Source organism: Papaver somniferum, unplaced genomic scaffold (genome assembly GCF_003573695.1).
Source record: "Papaver somniferum cultivar HN1 unplaced genomic scaffold, ASM357369v1 unplaced-scaffold_107, whole genome shotgun sequence".
Taxonomy (NCBI): Eukaryota; Viridiplantae; Streptophyta; class Magnoliopsida; order Ranunculales; family Papaveraceae; genus Papaver; species Papaver somniferum.
Genome location: NW_020619603.1, coordinates 2,155,208 through 2,170,449, shown reverse-complemented (window position 1 = coordinate 2,170,449; position 15,242 = coordinate 2,155,208). Strand labels below are relative to the sequence as shown.

Sequence of the window (15,242 nt, the reverse complement as noted above, 5' to 3'; positions counted from 1 at the left end):
TAACTCCTTGAGATACTTTTACCTAGATTGAGTCTGACTGTCTAGTTGATTCTCTAGAAAGTGTTTCGGAGTTAGTCCATAGAGATTGCTAAGCGGAATATTGGGTGGTGTTGTTAGACCCCCGCTTTTTCACAAAGACCTTTAACTTCCCAACAAGAGTATTTCTGGAAAGAGTTTCAAGGTTATTTCCTCCAATGATGACATGTTTCTTAGAATCGTATCTAGATGGCAATGATCTGAGAATTTTCATCAAAATGTCCTTTTCGGGAATAGTCTTACCCAACGGAAAAAATGCATTAACAGTTTCAGAAACTTTGTGATTAAACTCATCAAATGAATCTTCATCTGCCATACGAAGGTTTTCTCAATCAAAATTTACGTTTTGAAGCCTAGCTTCTTTTTCATAGGTATTCCCTTCAAATACGGTTTCTATGATATCCCACGCATCTTTAGAGCGAATGCATGTAGTCACATGGTGCTGAAGATCTAGGATAATGGCATGGATGATTGCATTCAATCCGTCAAAAATTTTCTTAGCAACAAGAATCTCGACAGCATTATAACCACCGATATCCTTTGGAACGATTACATCTCCTTCTGTAACAATCGGAGGATTATAGCCATTAACAACATAAACCCATGATTAAAAATCATGCGCTTGTAGAAAGGCACGAATAAAAATTTTCCACCATAAGTAATTCGAGCCATCGAAGATTGGCGGTACGTTTATAGACATAACACTTCTGTCGATAGAGTCAGATCGCCACAAACACAGACTTATGAGGTCTTAAACGTGTTTGCCTGCGTTAATACCAATTGAAAAAGTGGGGGTCTAACAAACACAACCAATACTTCGCTTAGCAATCTGTATGGACAAACTCCAATATAATTTCAAGAGAATCAACTAGACAATCAGACTCAATCAATGGAAATATATCCAAGAGTTGTATCTCAATTTCTCAATTCAATCCACAATCAAACAAATAGGAATTTGCGAGCCCGATTAAATATGAGAAATAACTTGGACGGTATCAAAAACCAATATCCAAGTGTCAATCAATTTAATCAACAACCAAAGGTTGGATTCACAATTCGTTGAACTTACGCACAACCTGTCATATTTAAATTATATAAACAAATATAATGCGGAAATGAAATAACAGACACCAGAAGTTTTGTTAACGAGGAAACCGTAAATGCAGAAAAACCATGGGACTTAGTCCAGATTTAAACACCACATTGTATTAAGCCGCTACAGATGCTAGCCTACTCCAAATTAACTTCGGACTGGAATGTAGTTGAGCCATAATGGAGTTTGATTAGGTTTTTATGCTTATACAATTGAGAGATTTTGGGAGGTTGTGGTTGGATAGATTGTCTACATTTACCTTCGAAATTTCTTTTCTTTCAATTTTACCACCCTACAAAATAGCATTATTGTCTCTTTGAGCTTTTTTATTTAAGTGATGCAGAAATTACCGCAATTAGTCAATCACTAGTACACAACTTCCTGTGGCATAACATATATGATTCTATGGTCTCAATCCTAATATCCTACCTAAAAAACATATAATGACATGTTAATATGACATTTCGGCGTCATTTTACTTATAAAATCCAAACGACTTCGAAGCTAATATTTTGGTGACATGCTCCTCTCACAAATCTCTACACTCCTGCCGAAAATGAGTGCTTCTTGATTTTCTTTTCAGATAAGAGAAATATTATTTCAAAAGAACTGGATTGCATGGAAGAGTCTTTTTCTAAATCTCCGATAAGGAAATTTGGAGGTACCCTGTACCAAAGACCATTACCATTGGCCCTAACGTGCTTAGACAATGTATCAGCTACATAGTTTATCTCTCTCTTGACAAAAAAATAAGACCAATTTTCAAAAGTTTTAAACAAAAAAAGACAATCCTGGATTACACAGTTTGTGGTTCAGCTTCTTGATTGAATCCCAAACTTTGAACTCGGACCATAGTTCTTGCACAATTTGTATTTTTGTTTAATAAACCTTGCTCAATTTATATTTATCCAGGGGAATTGGTGTCTCGATATTCTACTTGGTACACCATGTACGTTTTCGTTGATCCGTTAAAAAAGGGTAAGCAAGGATTGGGCTGATTGATTGGTGTTATGAATAACATTTTCCTCTCTCTTTGTCTCTCTCCAAAGAATTCTCAAAATCCAAGTTTAACAAACTTAATCGGATTTCATTTGTTTGAAGTATCTTCACTTCACAAGTTTATAATTTTCCCAAAGGATCTCTCGATTGAGATGAAGTACTTCACTTATCTCCGCTCTCTTGCACTTCACCTATAACGCTAGAGATACGCACGTGCAAACCACTTGTCAATTGTCTCATAAAACTTATTTATGTATACTATGTTTCTACAAAATATCCTCTTAAATTCAATAATTCATTATTTGTTTAAACGGGTAATTTTTTTCATTACCCTTTCTTACCTACGGTCCTGGATCCGCCTGTAGATGTGGTTTTATTCCGGTGGATAACTCAAAATCAAATAACATTTCTTTCAAAGTTGGAGAGGCAATAACCCAAGGAAATTGGCGAAGTACGCATACAAAACCACTAATAAATAATAATGGAACAGATGAAACTAGTATTTGGGTGTAAAAACTTTCATTGATTGTTGAAAACCACATTGATTATAGATTCCAAAGGGGAGACCATGTGAACCATTATTAGATTTTTTAAAACTCCGGATATCTAAGCACTTGTTTAATGTGGCAGTTGCTAAACTGTTCGACATGCACTATTCCCGTCAGGTAACAAGGATGTATTGAATTAGGATTTATATGAATAATTAACAATCCTGAAAACTCCTAGGTATTCAATTAGGATATGTAAGGAATAATTTATATGGATGACATTGCTTTGACTCTCCATTCTCGACATGCATTATTCTCGGCAATGGCTCAGTTTCGTCTCCTGAGGGTCGTGTCGTGTGGCGTTCATAGATTTGTGCCTGGTGACTTCGGTCTTTTTGACAGTAAAACTCAATATCCTTGCAAGTTAATTAAAAAAATTCAATTTTTCGGATCAAACAATTTCCAAGAAAAACAAAACTAGTTGCATCCACGGTAGATGCCTTCCTAATTCTCGAGGATTTTACCAACCAACCTAGAAGGAAAATCATCTATTTTCGTTGCAGATTTGTCATCACAGTGAAGAACAGCTAAAAAAACAACATGTATTATTTCAATTATAAAGATAACAATATATAAAATTTGGCCCATGCAGGTCTCCAACCTGCGACCTTCGCGTTATTAGCACGACGTTGTAACCAACTGAGCCAATGGGCCTTGCTCGTACGCCATATCATCACAAATCCTCAGAAGTTTGATTGAACTGTAGAAGTGTATAAGAGAACAACGATTTTTTGGGGACCATGGCTTTTTTGGGGGACCATGGTTTTATTTTGGGTAAAGACATTAGAAGTAAATCTAGGTCACCCCTTATCTAGATATTTTATATTAATACCTAATTACCCTCCTGATTAATTTTGGGTGATGATTTATTATTGCTAATAATAGCTAGTGTAATGATTAGTGAAATGATTAAGTTAAAGATAATTAGTGAGATTAAAAAATCAGATGGTTTTTTTTTTAAAGAAGTAGAATTATTGAGAGAGTAAAGTTAGAGAAGATAGAGAAGGAAAACATGAAAAACGATGGATTTTACCAACCACAACCGGATGAAGGGTATTTGGGTACCCATGTATGCTTCAAACTTAGATAATGTTGGTTGAATTGCTCCAAACTTTCAAAAAAAATGAATTTTTTTATGTAGATTTGGGCCAGTTCGGTTACCATATGTCAAGAACATGTAACCGAACACATCTAAAAGTGTAGTTCGGTTACGTTTTCCAAACACGCAGGTTACCGAACTCGCTCGTTAATGGAGGTTTTGGTCGTACAGTGTAATGTTCGGTTACCTAGGATAAAATGGTAGGTAGCCGAACTTTGAACTTAACAATTTATTTGGGTACATCTTGTGTGTTCGGTTAGTTCGCAAACTTCAACGCAACCAAGTTCCCAACCGAACTGCAAGTTAAAAGTAACCTAGTGTTAGAAGTTCGGTTGGTTCGCAAACTTCAACATATTTTGCGAATCAACCGAACTGGACTTATATATGCAATTAGGCAAACGTTCGGTTACTACGAAATTTATTTCTTGGCGAATTAGGTGGAGTTCGGTTACAAAGAAAACTTAACATTTTTGCGAACGAACCGAACTTATGGACTTCTCATTATTTTCGTAAACTAAAGTTCGGTGATATCCTTATTTTGCGAAGGAACCGAACTTATGGACTTGTGTTGTTCTAATACAAGGAGTTCGGTTAAAAGTATTTTTTTACGAATCAACCAAACTCTGAGTTCGATTAAGAAAAAAATTAATTCGTGATAACCGAACTTTTCTCTGAAAAAAAAACCTCCATTAAACCTCTCAGCAACTTCCATTTTCAACTCATTTTAATGATTACTTCTCATTTATTCAACCAAAAACGAATGACAAGTAATGGGTTTGTGAGAATATCTTTGTTAATTTTTTAAATTAAGCTATATATATAGTGGTGGTGGTGGTTGGTGGTGGTGGTAATCGGAGGTGGTGGTGGTAATCAGTGGTTGGCGGTGGTGGGTGGTGGTGGTAATCGGTGGTTGGTGGTGGTGATAATCGGAGGTGGTGGTGGTGGTAATCGGCGATGGTGGGAGGAGGTTTTAGTTATATATATAGGCGGTTATTGGGTTGGTTTTAAATTAAATTAGATTAAGAATAGGTTAGTCATTTCAATGTTTTAGGACACCCCTTATAACTATAGGGAAGATGGCCTAATAAAACCATGGTCCCTCAAAAAGAACCATAGTCCCTAAAATATCGTTCTACGAGAAGCTTCAATAGTTTTTGACATTTTATTGTATGCACAGTGGGGAATACGAAGGGAAACCAAACCAGTAGAGAGTGCGAGAGACTCAATGGCGGAACTGTCAAGTCTAATCCTTCAACTTCGAGAAAGAATATCTGCTTCATCATCAGCAGCATCTTCTTCTTCACAAGCAGCAAATAATGGAGTTGATGATGATGATGATCAATTAGAGAATAGATTTCATTCAGTTCTTCCTAATCTTCTTTTCCAAACTTATCTTCTTCCTTCATCCACAGGTTTCCTCAATCTCTCAATTTCTCTCTGAAATTACACAGTATCCTGAGTTATTTAATTCACATTTTTTTTAATTGCAGTTTTAAAGCTTTTATCTCTGAAATTACATAATATCATCAAGAATTGCCCAGCGATTTGTCGAGTTTTACCTTTCTTTGATGAACCTGAATTTAGGTTAGTGTTCCACTCTCATGAGTTTGATTATTTTGACATTTCAGTTTCTTGGTTAGGGTTTTAGTATTTGGGGATAAAGTAGATCAAAATCTTTAACTGGAAAATAAAAATAAAAATAGGGATGATAATTATAAGGGGTTTTGTTATGTTGAGTACACAAAAATGTGAGGATGTAGAACAAATGAACAGATAGTAGCTGTTGGTTGGTTATTGCTGCTGCTAGAGACATATAACATTTCACTGCGAAAGTACCTTTGCATATTTGTATAACTGGTGTTTTAAGCTCTCCATGAGTATTCCTAATTTATGAGTCGGTCTTACAGTTGGATCCCTCCTATATATCCTTGCTCCGTTCAGCAGACCGAGGAGCATATTGCCAGTTTTTCTTGGATGACATTTTGTTAGTTGAAGGTATGTGTTGTTGTTTTTGTAGAATTTATCTTATATGAATCAAATCATTAGAAGTTCATTGCATTGGTGAAATGTTCGCCTAGCCATTGGTTTCCTCGATCTCTCAAGTCAACTCTAGAATATCTAATCTGAATTGACTCAATTGAGACATACTAAAAGCAACTAACTCATTGGTCTGAACATGTATCTAGAATTACTAATTTACTTATAGCATGTCTGGTTAAAGTACTTGAATCTACTAGAGCAATTAGACTTTGGTATGTGATTGATTTTTCTAGGAAATGAATTTTGGATTGATTTCCACTGTTTGATGTAAGTACCTTGTGATTCATTTAGACGAGCTTCATTTCCTCATACCAAGCGTGCTATAAGTGGCATGTCTCGACTGCGCAGATGTTTCACATCAAAAGTCTCCCCTGAATAGTTTAAAGAAACCTGTGGATCCCTGGTGATTTACCTAATGCACTTATTTGCGTATTTGATTTGGAGACTATTAACTAATCTCGAATGTGTGCAGCATGTGCACAAATTCTAGTATGTATTGCTCAAACGATTGTGTTTCTTCTGTTAAGGGAAAACTATTCGTACCCTTAAAGTAGTTTTTCTTCAAATTCTTGTGATGATATGTCTTCTGTAGTTCAGAAGTTTCACTGATCAAAGCTTCATAACAAGCCCCTGATTCCTTGTTTACGGATCTCCTATACATAGCATCAATATTCACAGATAGCTCCACTATGACAGTGTCTCCTGTAGTATACTTGAAGTGCTTTCATAAGTCATTTGTTGGAATACCCAGTAGTCACCATCCCCTTTTGGTGATCTTCCAGCATGTTTCAGTCCCACAGAGGGCCTTGGTATCTTGATTGATCTCACAGACAACCAGAGGTGGCAGCCGTTTTACCACTTGGACCCTTAAGATTATCAGTAAATGCCCAACTGAAGGAACTCTGTATATGGAAGGACTTACCAGTGCATCATTTGTATCCGCGGCATGTACTCTTTTGTGCTATGGAGATGCTGCTTTACATATTGTGAGTAGCATGTTAAACTACAGTAGGACACACGGTCTACTATCTGTTAACCAACTTAATTGCGCATGTCTGATAGCTTACATTTTATGATAGGCATGTTTCGACTTTGCACGTGTCTTAACAACTGTAAGTGATGCTGAAATTGTTCCGATGGAAAAACTTGTTTTCTCATTCTTGTCCGTATCATGTCACAATGAGAAAGGACATCCAACATTCAGGTATTTTCTTCTGGTACTTCTTGCCAATTCCATTTCAAAATTATGATGCTATTAACAATGAAATATTAACTTATGTTAATGGGCTTGTGTTGCAGAAGTACTGTCTACGATTCCCGCATAGGTGCTTGCCTTAATATACTGTATTCAAGTTTTCCAGATGACGTGGTTGAGCTTACAGCTAGAGATCTAGTGAATGCTTTCACAGATTGAAATACACGGATAGCCTTGAGGTTAAGGTGAATATGCTGGTTTAAGCGGATTGTCTTGGAGACGAATGAGACAACGACTGAAATTTGTCTATGTGGATTGTCTTGGAGCACTTGCGGCCGTGGATCCTTCCACAGTGAAGGAATCACATGTGAACGTTTCAAAATGGAATGCTCAGATGATGACCTTATATTTGAATTGATCCACAAGCATCTAGCAAGGGCTTTCAGAGATTCACCTAATAGCGTTGTCCTAGATTCTTGGCCATACAAGATTTGCTGAAAACTGCAGGCATACTGGAACTCAGAGAACACAAGTCACAAAAAAAGAAGTGTTGTTTCTCTGTTGGGACTGGTAATATGGATGATCGCAGGGAGATGGACAAGAGGGGAAAGAAATATGAGGTCGTTTCTCTATTATGTTGAAGAAATAATTGCTCCATGCTTGACCTCAAGATTTAAATTCCAAATGTGGCTGATTCTACGACTGTAGGCCCTATTTACCAGTCTTTAATGTCATCCAGAGGTGGATATTTTTCTGGATCAGGAAGCTGACAGGACGGTCAACCGATTCAAGAGAAACTACTTTCAATGCTCATCGGGATATAGTACGCCATGACATGCAAACAACAATCTATTTGCTTCCATATTTAGTCTTGAATGTTGTCTGCCACTCCACTGCTGAGGCTCGGCTTGACATAACAGAAGAGATACTTTCTGTCCTCAGTGCTGCTGCAGCAGAAAACAGCGAGGCCACTGTTAATGGAGTCATGGGAGGGCAAAGTTAAGTCTGTATTTCAGGCTGTTTAACAAGAAGTTGCTCTTTCCCAATCTCTACACTGTTCAAAGCAGCAATCATCCAAGTCAACTGGGCAAAATAAAGATCCTCCTTCAGAAGGTCCTAATGTGCTCTTAATTCAGTGTAATAATGTTTCTGAGCTGTTGACTGCTATCCCAAAGGTTACCCTGGCCAAAGCTTCTTTCCGATGCAAGGCTTATGCACGGGTTCTTCTGTACTATGAATCTCATGTCCTGGAAAAATCAGGATCCTTCAACCCAGCAGCTCAGAGAAGTGGCATCTTTGAGGATGAGGATGTCTCCATTCTGATGGAGATATACTGGGGCTTGGATGAGCCTGATGGTCTCTTTGGGTTGGCGCATTTAAGGAAATCGTTAAGCTTGGATGACCAACTCCCACTAAACTAAAAGGCAGGGAACTGGGCAGAAGTCTTAACTTCATGTGAGCAGTCTCTTCATCTGGAGCCCACTTCCGTCCAGAGGCATTCTGATGTACTCAACTGCTTACTAATTTTGTGTCAGCATCAGGCCATGGTTACTCATGTAGACGGTTTAATCTCTAGGGTCCCCAAGTATAAGAAGACTTGGTGCATGCAAGATGTGCAAGCAGCTTGGAGGCTTGGCAGGTGGGACCTAATGGATGAGTACATCTCTGGGGCTGATGAGGAAGGTCTACCCTGTAGCAGTTCCGAGAGTACTGCTTGCTTTGACATGAATGTTGCCAAGATTCTGCGGGCAATGTTGAAGAAAGACCAGTTCTCAGTTGCAGAGGAAATTGCTCTATTAACCAAGCTTTACTCGCTCCTCTTGCTGCTGCTGGAATGGATTCTTACATTCGAGCATACCCCTTTGTGGTAAAGCTGCACATGCTAAGCGAACTGGAAGACTTCCATAGATTTCTTGTTAATGATCCGTTCTTGGAGAAATCTTTCCATCTAAATGATCCAAGATCCAAGAAAGTGTTACAAGACTGAGAAATTCACAACCCTGGACCTCGGTTCGAATGCAGTTCACGTAGCCTTCTCTATGGACAAGGGAGCCGCTCCTGGCATTCGATTTTCCTAGTCTTGTATTACTTTCTTGTGGATTTCCTAGGAATTTCTGTTGTTGCATCACTTACTACTCCGTCACTTGTCCCACTGAACCCCTCTTCAATCGCTGTTACACAAGCTTCAAATGAAAATAGAGATGTTGCTGAAACCCTCCTTTAATATTCTAGATGGGTTCACTATGCTGGCCAAAAGCAGAAGGAAGATGTGATAGGTTTCTATACTAAAGTGAGAGAACTGCAGCCAAGATGGGAAAAAGGATACTTTTATATGGCTAAATACTATGATGAATTGCTTGTTGATGCTAGAATATGGCAGGAAGTAAACATTTGAACCGAGGTCCAGGGTTGTGTGATCAACTACTGCTGCTGCTACTGTGGATTTAAAAGCCGAGGAAAAACATTGGTTATCTTACCTTAAGGATGTCCTACTTTTATATGCAAAGGGTCTTCATCGGGCCATCCCAGGTTGCTAACCTTGTGGTTTGACTTTGGAAGCAAGTATTACAGAGAAAGCTTGTCATCCAATAAAGAAATTAAACTCGTCCATCTAGGGGTATGTATTTCACCTTTTGATAGAAACTAACTACTAGTTACTTCTAACTACAGACCAAATGATGATGTTACATGTAATATATGTATCAGGTCATGCGAGGTTGCTTAAAGGATTTGCAAAGATACCAGTGGTTATCAGTGCTTCCTCAGTTGGTTTCTAGAATTTGTCACCAGAACGAAGAAGCTTTCTCGTATCATAGAAGAAACACACAGTCTCCAGGCAAGGAAGTGATGGAAGTAGTATGTATTTGTGCAGTTTGCTAGTTTGATAGACCATCGGATCAGGTTGTGCTTCCATCCGGGACAGCCAAAAGCGAGAACAATCAATATCTCAATTCTCAACTGAGTTTAGTTCTCTGAAACGAATGATGCCAGTGGGTATCATGTATGAAAATGAAATGAACACTGACCCTCATAGCATTGATATGTTGTCAGCTTCAGACCTTTCGGATGTATTACGAATAGGAGATGAAGCTGAAATCCTATCATCTCTTCAGAAACCCAAGAAGGTAAACCATTTCACTATAATTTGTTGTTCTGCTTTAGTTGCTTTGAACATATTGTGCTTCTATTTGCTCCTCTTTGTATGTTGATTTGAACATATTCTCCCCATGAGTTATTGGTTTGAACTAACAGTCGCACTGTTAATGAAAAAGCCAGATAATGTCTGTCAAGATCTCTGAGGAGCCACTGCCATAAGTTGTTTCTCTATTTACTTGTATCCGTCCTTCTGGTCATTTATAATGTTAAATTAGTTTCATATTCTTGAGTGGATCGCATGATGGAGTTTGTGTCAGTGATCAATTGTCCTTTAGGCCGTCGGAGGAAGCTTTATATCCGCACCTTCTCTGTGATACCATTTACCCAGGACTGCGGTATTGTAGAGTGGGTTCCCCACACCCATGGTTTACGACACATACTACAAGATATCCGTACGAGGGAAATTTGATTGGCAGAAAACTGATCCAGTGATTAAACGGATATATGACCTATGTCAAGGCAAGGTCTCAGAGGGTGAGATGTTGAAGACCAAAATTTTGCCATTGTCCCCTCCAATCTTCCACTTGGGCTCACACTGCTGCTGTTTGGTCTATGGTTGGGCACATTGTGGGGCTTGGCGACAGGCATGGGGAGAATATCCTTTTCGATTACGCAACTGGCGATTGTGTGCACGTCAATTTCAGTTGTTTGTTTGAGAAGGGTCTGCAGTTGGAGAAACCTGAGCTAGTGCCTTTCAGATTAACCCAGGTAGAGCTACAACTTACAACTATTTTGTTTCTGAATATGTTATAAAGGTAGTTGTGTTAACAAATGAATGTTTAATGTGTGTGTTGCTCTATCCACAGAACATGATTGACGGGTTGGGCATAACTGGATACGAGGGGTCTTTCTTGAAGGTCTGTGAAGTCACGCTTTCGGTGCTTAAAACACACAGACAGACTCTAATGAGTTCTTGAAACTTTCATTCATGATCCTCTTGTAGAGTGGACGAAATCTCACAAGTATAGTGGAGTGAAATAGTCATTTCTTTCTCTCTAATTCATTTCTCAAGACTTCTCTGCATGTGCAAAAATGAGGAGCTTTCAGATTGATTAGGATGTGAAAATCGTAGAGTTAGTACACTCAGCGACCATGCCCGGGTCAGAGACAGACAACACACATCTAGGGCTGCACAAGAACCGGTCTAAACGACCTGGACCGGAGTAGAACCGGTGATACCGGACCGGTACCGGACCGGAACCGGCTTTACCGGGACAGACACCGGTTTTGAAATTTGAGAACCGGTCTAGACCGGTACAGACACCGGTTCTTAGAGAGAACCGGACTTGAACCGGACCATATGTACCGGTTATTATTAGCCGTCAAGATCTGTATAGAGTTTTAATCCTAGCCGTCCAAGACATAATATGTCGAGAAAAAGAAAACAGAAGAAGCATTCAACATTCTTCATTTCTTCTTCTTCTTTTCTTTTTCTCACTTTCTCAGCGAAGGCGGCAGGCTGCATGCTCGATTTTTTTGATCTTCTCTTAGGGTTTGAATCATTTAGATTGAAAATCACTATCAGTGTATCACCACAATCTCTATCAGGTCAGTATTGTTCGAATTGTTTGATTGTATATTGATTTAGGGTTTGATTTTAGATTGATTTAGGGTTTTTACTTGTTTACAGAATTGTGATTTGATCTGTATGTTCAGTGGCGTGAAGAAGTGAAGGTATATCGTTCTTTCTATTCTTCCTCTATGATTTGATCTTATTTCAATCAAAGTTAAATGTTCAGTGCCATAAATTGACACTGCTGTGTGTGTTGGGTTAGAACTTAGAATTACATGGAAGATAAAGATTGCTCTTTTATGGCTATAAATACAGTGAGTTGCAATTGTAGTTGTTATTTGATAAAAATTGCTCTTTTATGCTTGAATTCTTATGGGATGTCATTATTTGATAAAAATTTCTCAATTGTGTTAGGTTAATGCTTGTATTCTGGGTAACTGGGTTTATAGAATTTGAAATATCAAGAAAATTTTATAAAAGGGTAAAGAATCTTGGGTGGATTTGAGAGTGGTCAGTGGTGTGTTAAGAACTAGATTAGTACACTGATGCTGAGAAGGAGCGTATAGTGTAATTTCTGAATGTTAATGTTAGTTGGTACACAGGGATAGTTCTATTATAAGAGTATAGTGTAATTTGAGAGTGGTCAGTGGTGTTTTAGAAATTGTGTTAGATTTTACACAGGGATAGTTCTATTATAAGAATGTTAATGTTAGTTGGTACTTGGGAACTAGTCTTACACTCTTAGTCTCTTACTGTGTTATGTATTGGACCTATTGGTAGTGATATGAACCATGCTACTTGTAAATTTTCTAACTTGCTTCCCATTTTTCTCATTTTTCTTATTGGGAACTAGTCTTACACTCTTACTGTGTTACCATTCCTAAAAGCTTGAAGTTTATTTATGGAAATGAATGCAGGCTAGGATTGGAAATTGCAAGTGCAGGCTTTGCAACCATCCATTTTCGTTTGCAATGATCACATTTCATTTCTTGTCGACTTGCCGTAGACAGACTTATGGTTGTGGAAATGTTGTTTTTTGCTTTTTAGCAAACTGAACTTATTTTGGATTGTTGTTTTGAAGTTATGGAAATGTTGAACTTAAGTATGTATGCAACCTGAACTTATTTTGGATACATTGATCATATGGAAATGTTGTATAACTTATACTTAGTATTAATTTGTAACATTTTCCAGGTAAAAAAACCGGTACCGGTCTTGTACCGGACCGGTACCAGCGGTACAGGTACAACACCAGGTACAAGTACAGGTACCGGTACTCAAAAAGAGGTACCGGTCAACACCAAGTACAGACACCGGTTCCATAAGAGAACCGGTCCGCACCGGAGTATGTGCAGCCCTACACACATCGTAGAGATTTATTTCCTAGTCCTGCAATCATGCTGTTTTGCTCAGTACCAATACTAATTACTAAGTAAGTAGGCGTAATTTTATATTTCCGAATACTATTGTACGGTGTCTAATTAGGATGTGACAACTTAATTTATTTGGGGGGTGCAGCTGCACTAGTAAAACTCGAAACATTACGATGGCCGAGGCAAAGTAGGTCCTAGCTAGCTCTTACGGCAACGTCAGGTTAATTACTTAGCCATGCTTTTCTTGGGAATCCGCTAGCATTAAAACCCAATAAGCCTGTTTCCTAACAGTTGATTAGTCATCTCATTGGAAATGACTTTTCAGTATTTCCCAATTACTTCACGTAATCTTCTTCAATAATTCTTGACTCGGTGGTTTCTCCCGATAAAGAGAAAAAATTTGGTGGGTTTTACCAATAAAACCGACTCTGCTGATTAGTATAGGTATGTCTAGTGTCTGTATTTCTGACACACCCGTTTTTAGAATTCAACAACTTCTTGAGATACTTCCAATGGAATGGAAATAGTAATTTTTTGAAAAGCATAATTACCGGAGGTAAAAACAAAAATCCAGTATGCCTTTTGGTTGGAGCTTTGTTGTTTGTGTTGGTGCAAATTTGTTTCGCTGAAGTACAAATGGGTGAATAGTTCTCGCTGAACTCAACCATTGTGTTGCTTGGTCATTTGCAAGTCTGACAATATGAAACTATCCAGACACTCAGCAAGTGACCACCTCAATCCTCATCTGAAATCAAACATAACAAGAACAGGGAAAGATTGCATAAGGTTGGGCCCAACATTTTCGGCCCACACTGTAATTTCTGACGTTGTAGATGTTACTGCTCCACTTATATATCGTGGTAAGGTCAATACAATTTCTATGGTAAAAAATGTCATACCGCCATCCTAGGAGAAACCTAAACCAAGTCTACAATGTGAAACCCAAGTCAAGTCTACAACAGGAAGATGCAAGAGCTTCTTCTCAATAAAATCACTATTCAGGTTCAAAGTTATTTTCAAAATTAATCTCAAAAGCGGGTGTCATCAGATTAGAATTTTACCGAGGGATCAGTAGAAAGTATTATACTCCCTCTGTACCTATTATATAGGCGGAATTTTGAATTTTCTTTGTACCACTAGATAGAACAAAGAAAATATTATACTCCCTCAGGTTTCTCCGTTTTTGAGTCATATTTTCAAGATGAATTTTCTCACAAATACCCTTATTTATTGCACATGGAAAATTGTGTTAGTAATAATACAAAGGGTAAAACATGAAAAATGATGAATTCAAGGTAATTTTCTTAATTTAAGAGATTTGGTCCCTCCGCCTATATAATATGGTATGGAGGGAGTATTAAAACTCAAAAACGGCGTCTTCTAATGCTCTAAATACGTTCATGATGCTTATGGTTACAACATGTTAGTTGTTTGAGAGAATGAGTTACTTGCCAACCTCAAAGAAATGTTAGATAGATTTTCTCTACAGACGGGACACACTATATGTTTCCAAAATTATAGCTATTCACTGATAGTTGAAAAGTTCAACATTTCATATGGTCTGATGAAGCCGATGTGAGGGTAAAATACCCGATGACCACGTGTCAACATCCTAAGGGGTGAATCCACAATAAAATTGTGAGGGTAAAATACCCGATGGCCACGTGTCAACATCCTAAGGGGTGAATCCACGATAAGATGATGAGATAGGAGCATCGAATCATATTCTAAAAAGGTGAGTTTGTCTGAATCGAGACATCTACTACAACGTTACATGAATGACACGTGTAAGGAGTAGTCTAATCTGCTTAGACGGTCAAGTCCAAAGAGAAGAACCACATTTAATGAAGGATAAGGGCAAAGATGTGGGCAGATCTACATCGTAATGGAGGACTCAAACGACCTATACTATAACCCAGAAGTGATATAGCACGATGTTCTCTAAAGGAGGGATACACGATCTAGAGGAGAGCGAGACAACTCGGAGGGAGAACCAAGCAAGCCATCACGAGGGATAGTATAAAACCAGTCCGAAACAGCGAAGGCGATGTACGACAGCTCCACCAGCTCGGACGACCAAGCCTCCACGAGTCTAATTTCCTTATAAATACCAGTCCATGTAGAAGGAGATGGACAACTTATGTATTATTACATGGTCTTTCTACATAGAATTCCTGAGAGAGATCTAGA

General features: G+C 38.2%; 1 protein-coding gene, 1 non-coding gene and 1 pseudogene across 2 annotated transcripts; 2 read left to right on the top strand and 1 right to left on the bottom strand.

Moving 5' to 3' along the window:
- Nucleotides 1-3,256: 3,256 nt before the first annotated feature.
- TRNAI-AAU lies at nucleotides 3,257-3,330 on the bottom strand. Its single transcript has one exon. It is a non-coding gene; the product is annotated as a tRNA-Ile (tRNA).
- A 1,641-nt stretch (nucleotides 3,331-4,971) lies between these two features.
- On the top strand, nucleotides 4,972-6,591 carry LOC113328189 (serine/threonine-protein kinase ATR-like). The gene is made up of 3 exons (XM_026575283.1): nucleotides 4,972-5,187; nucleotides 5,266-5,359; nucleotides 6,107-6,591. Exons 1-3 carry the CDS (start codon nucleotides 5,001-5,003, stop codon nucleotides 6,192-6,194), a joined length of 369 nt encoding a protein of 122 aa, XP_026431068.1. The 5' UTR covers nucleotides 4,972-5,000; the 3' UTR covers nucleotides 6,195-6,591.
- LOC113328360 lies at nucleotides 5,523-12,710 on the top strand (annotated as a pseudogene).
- The last annotated feature ends 2,532 nt before the right edge of the window (nucleotides 12,711-15,242 follow it).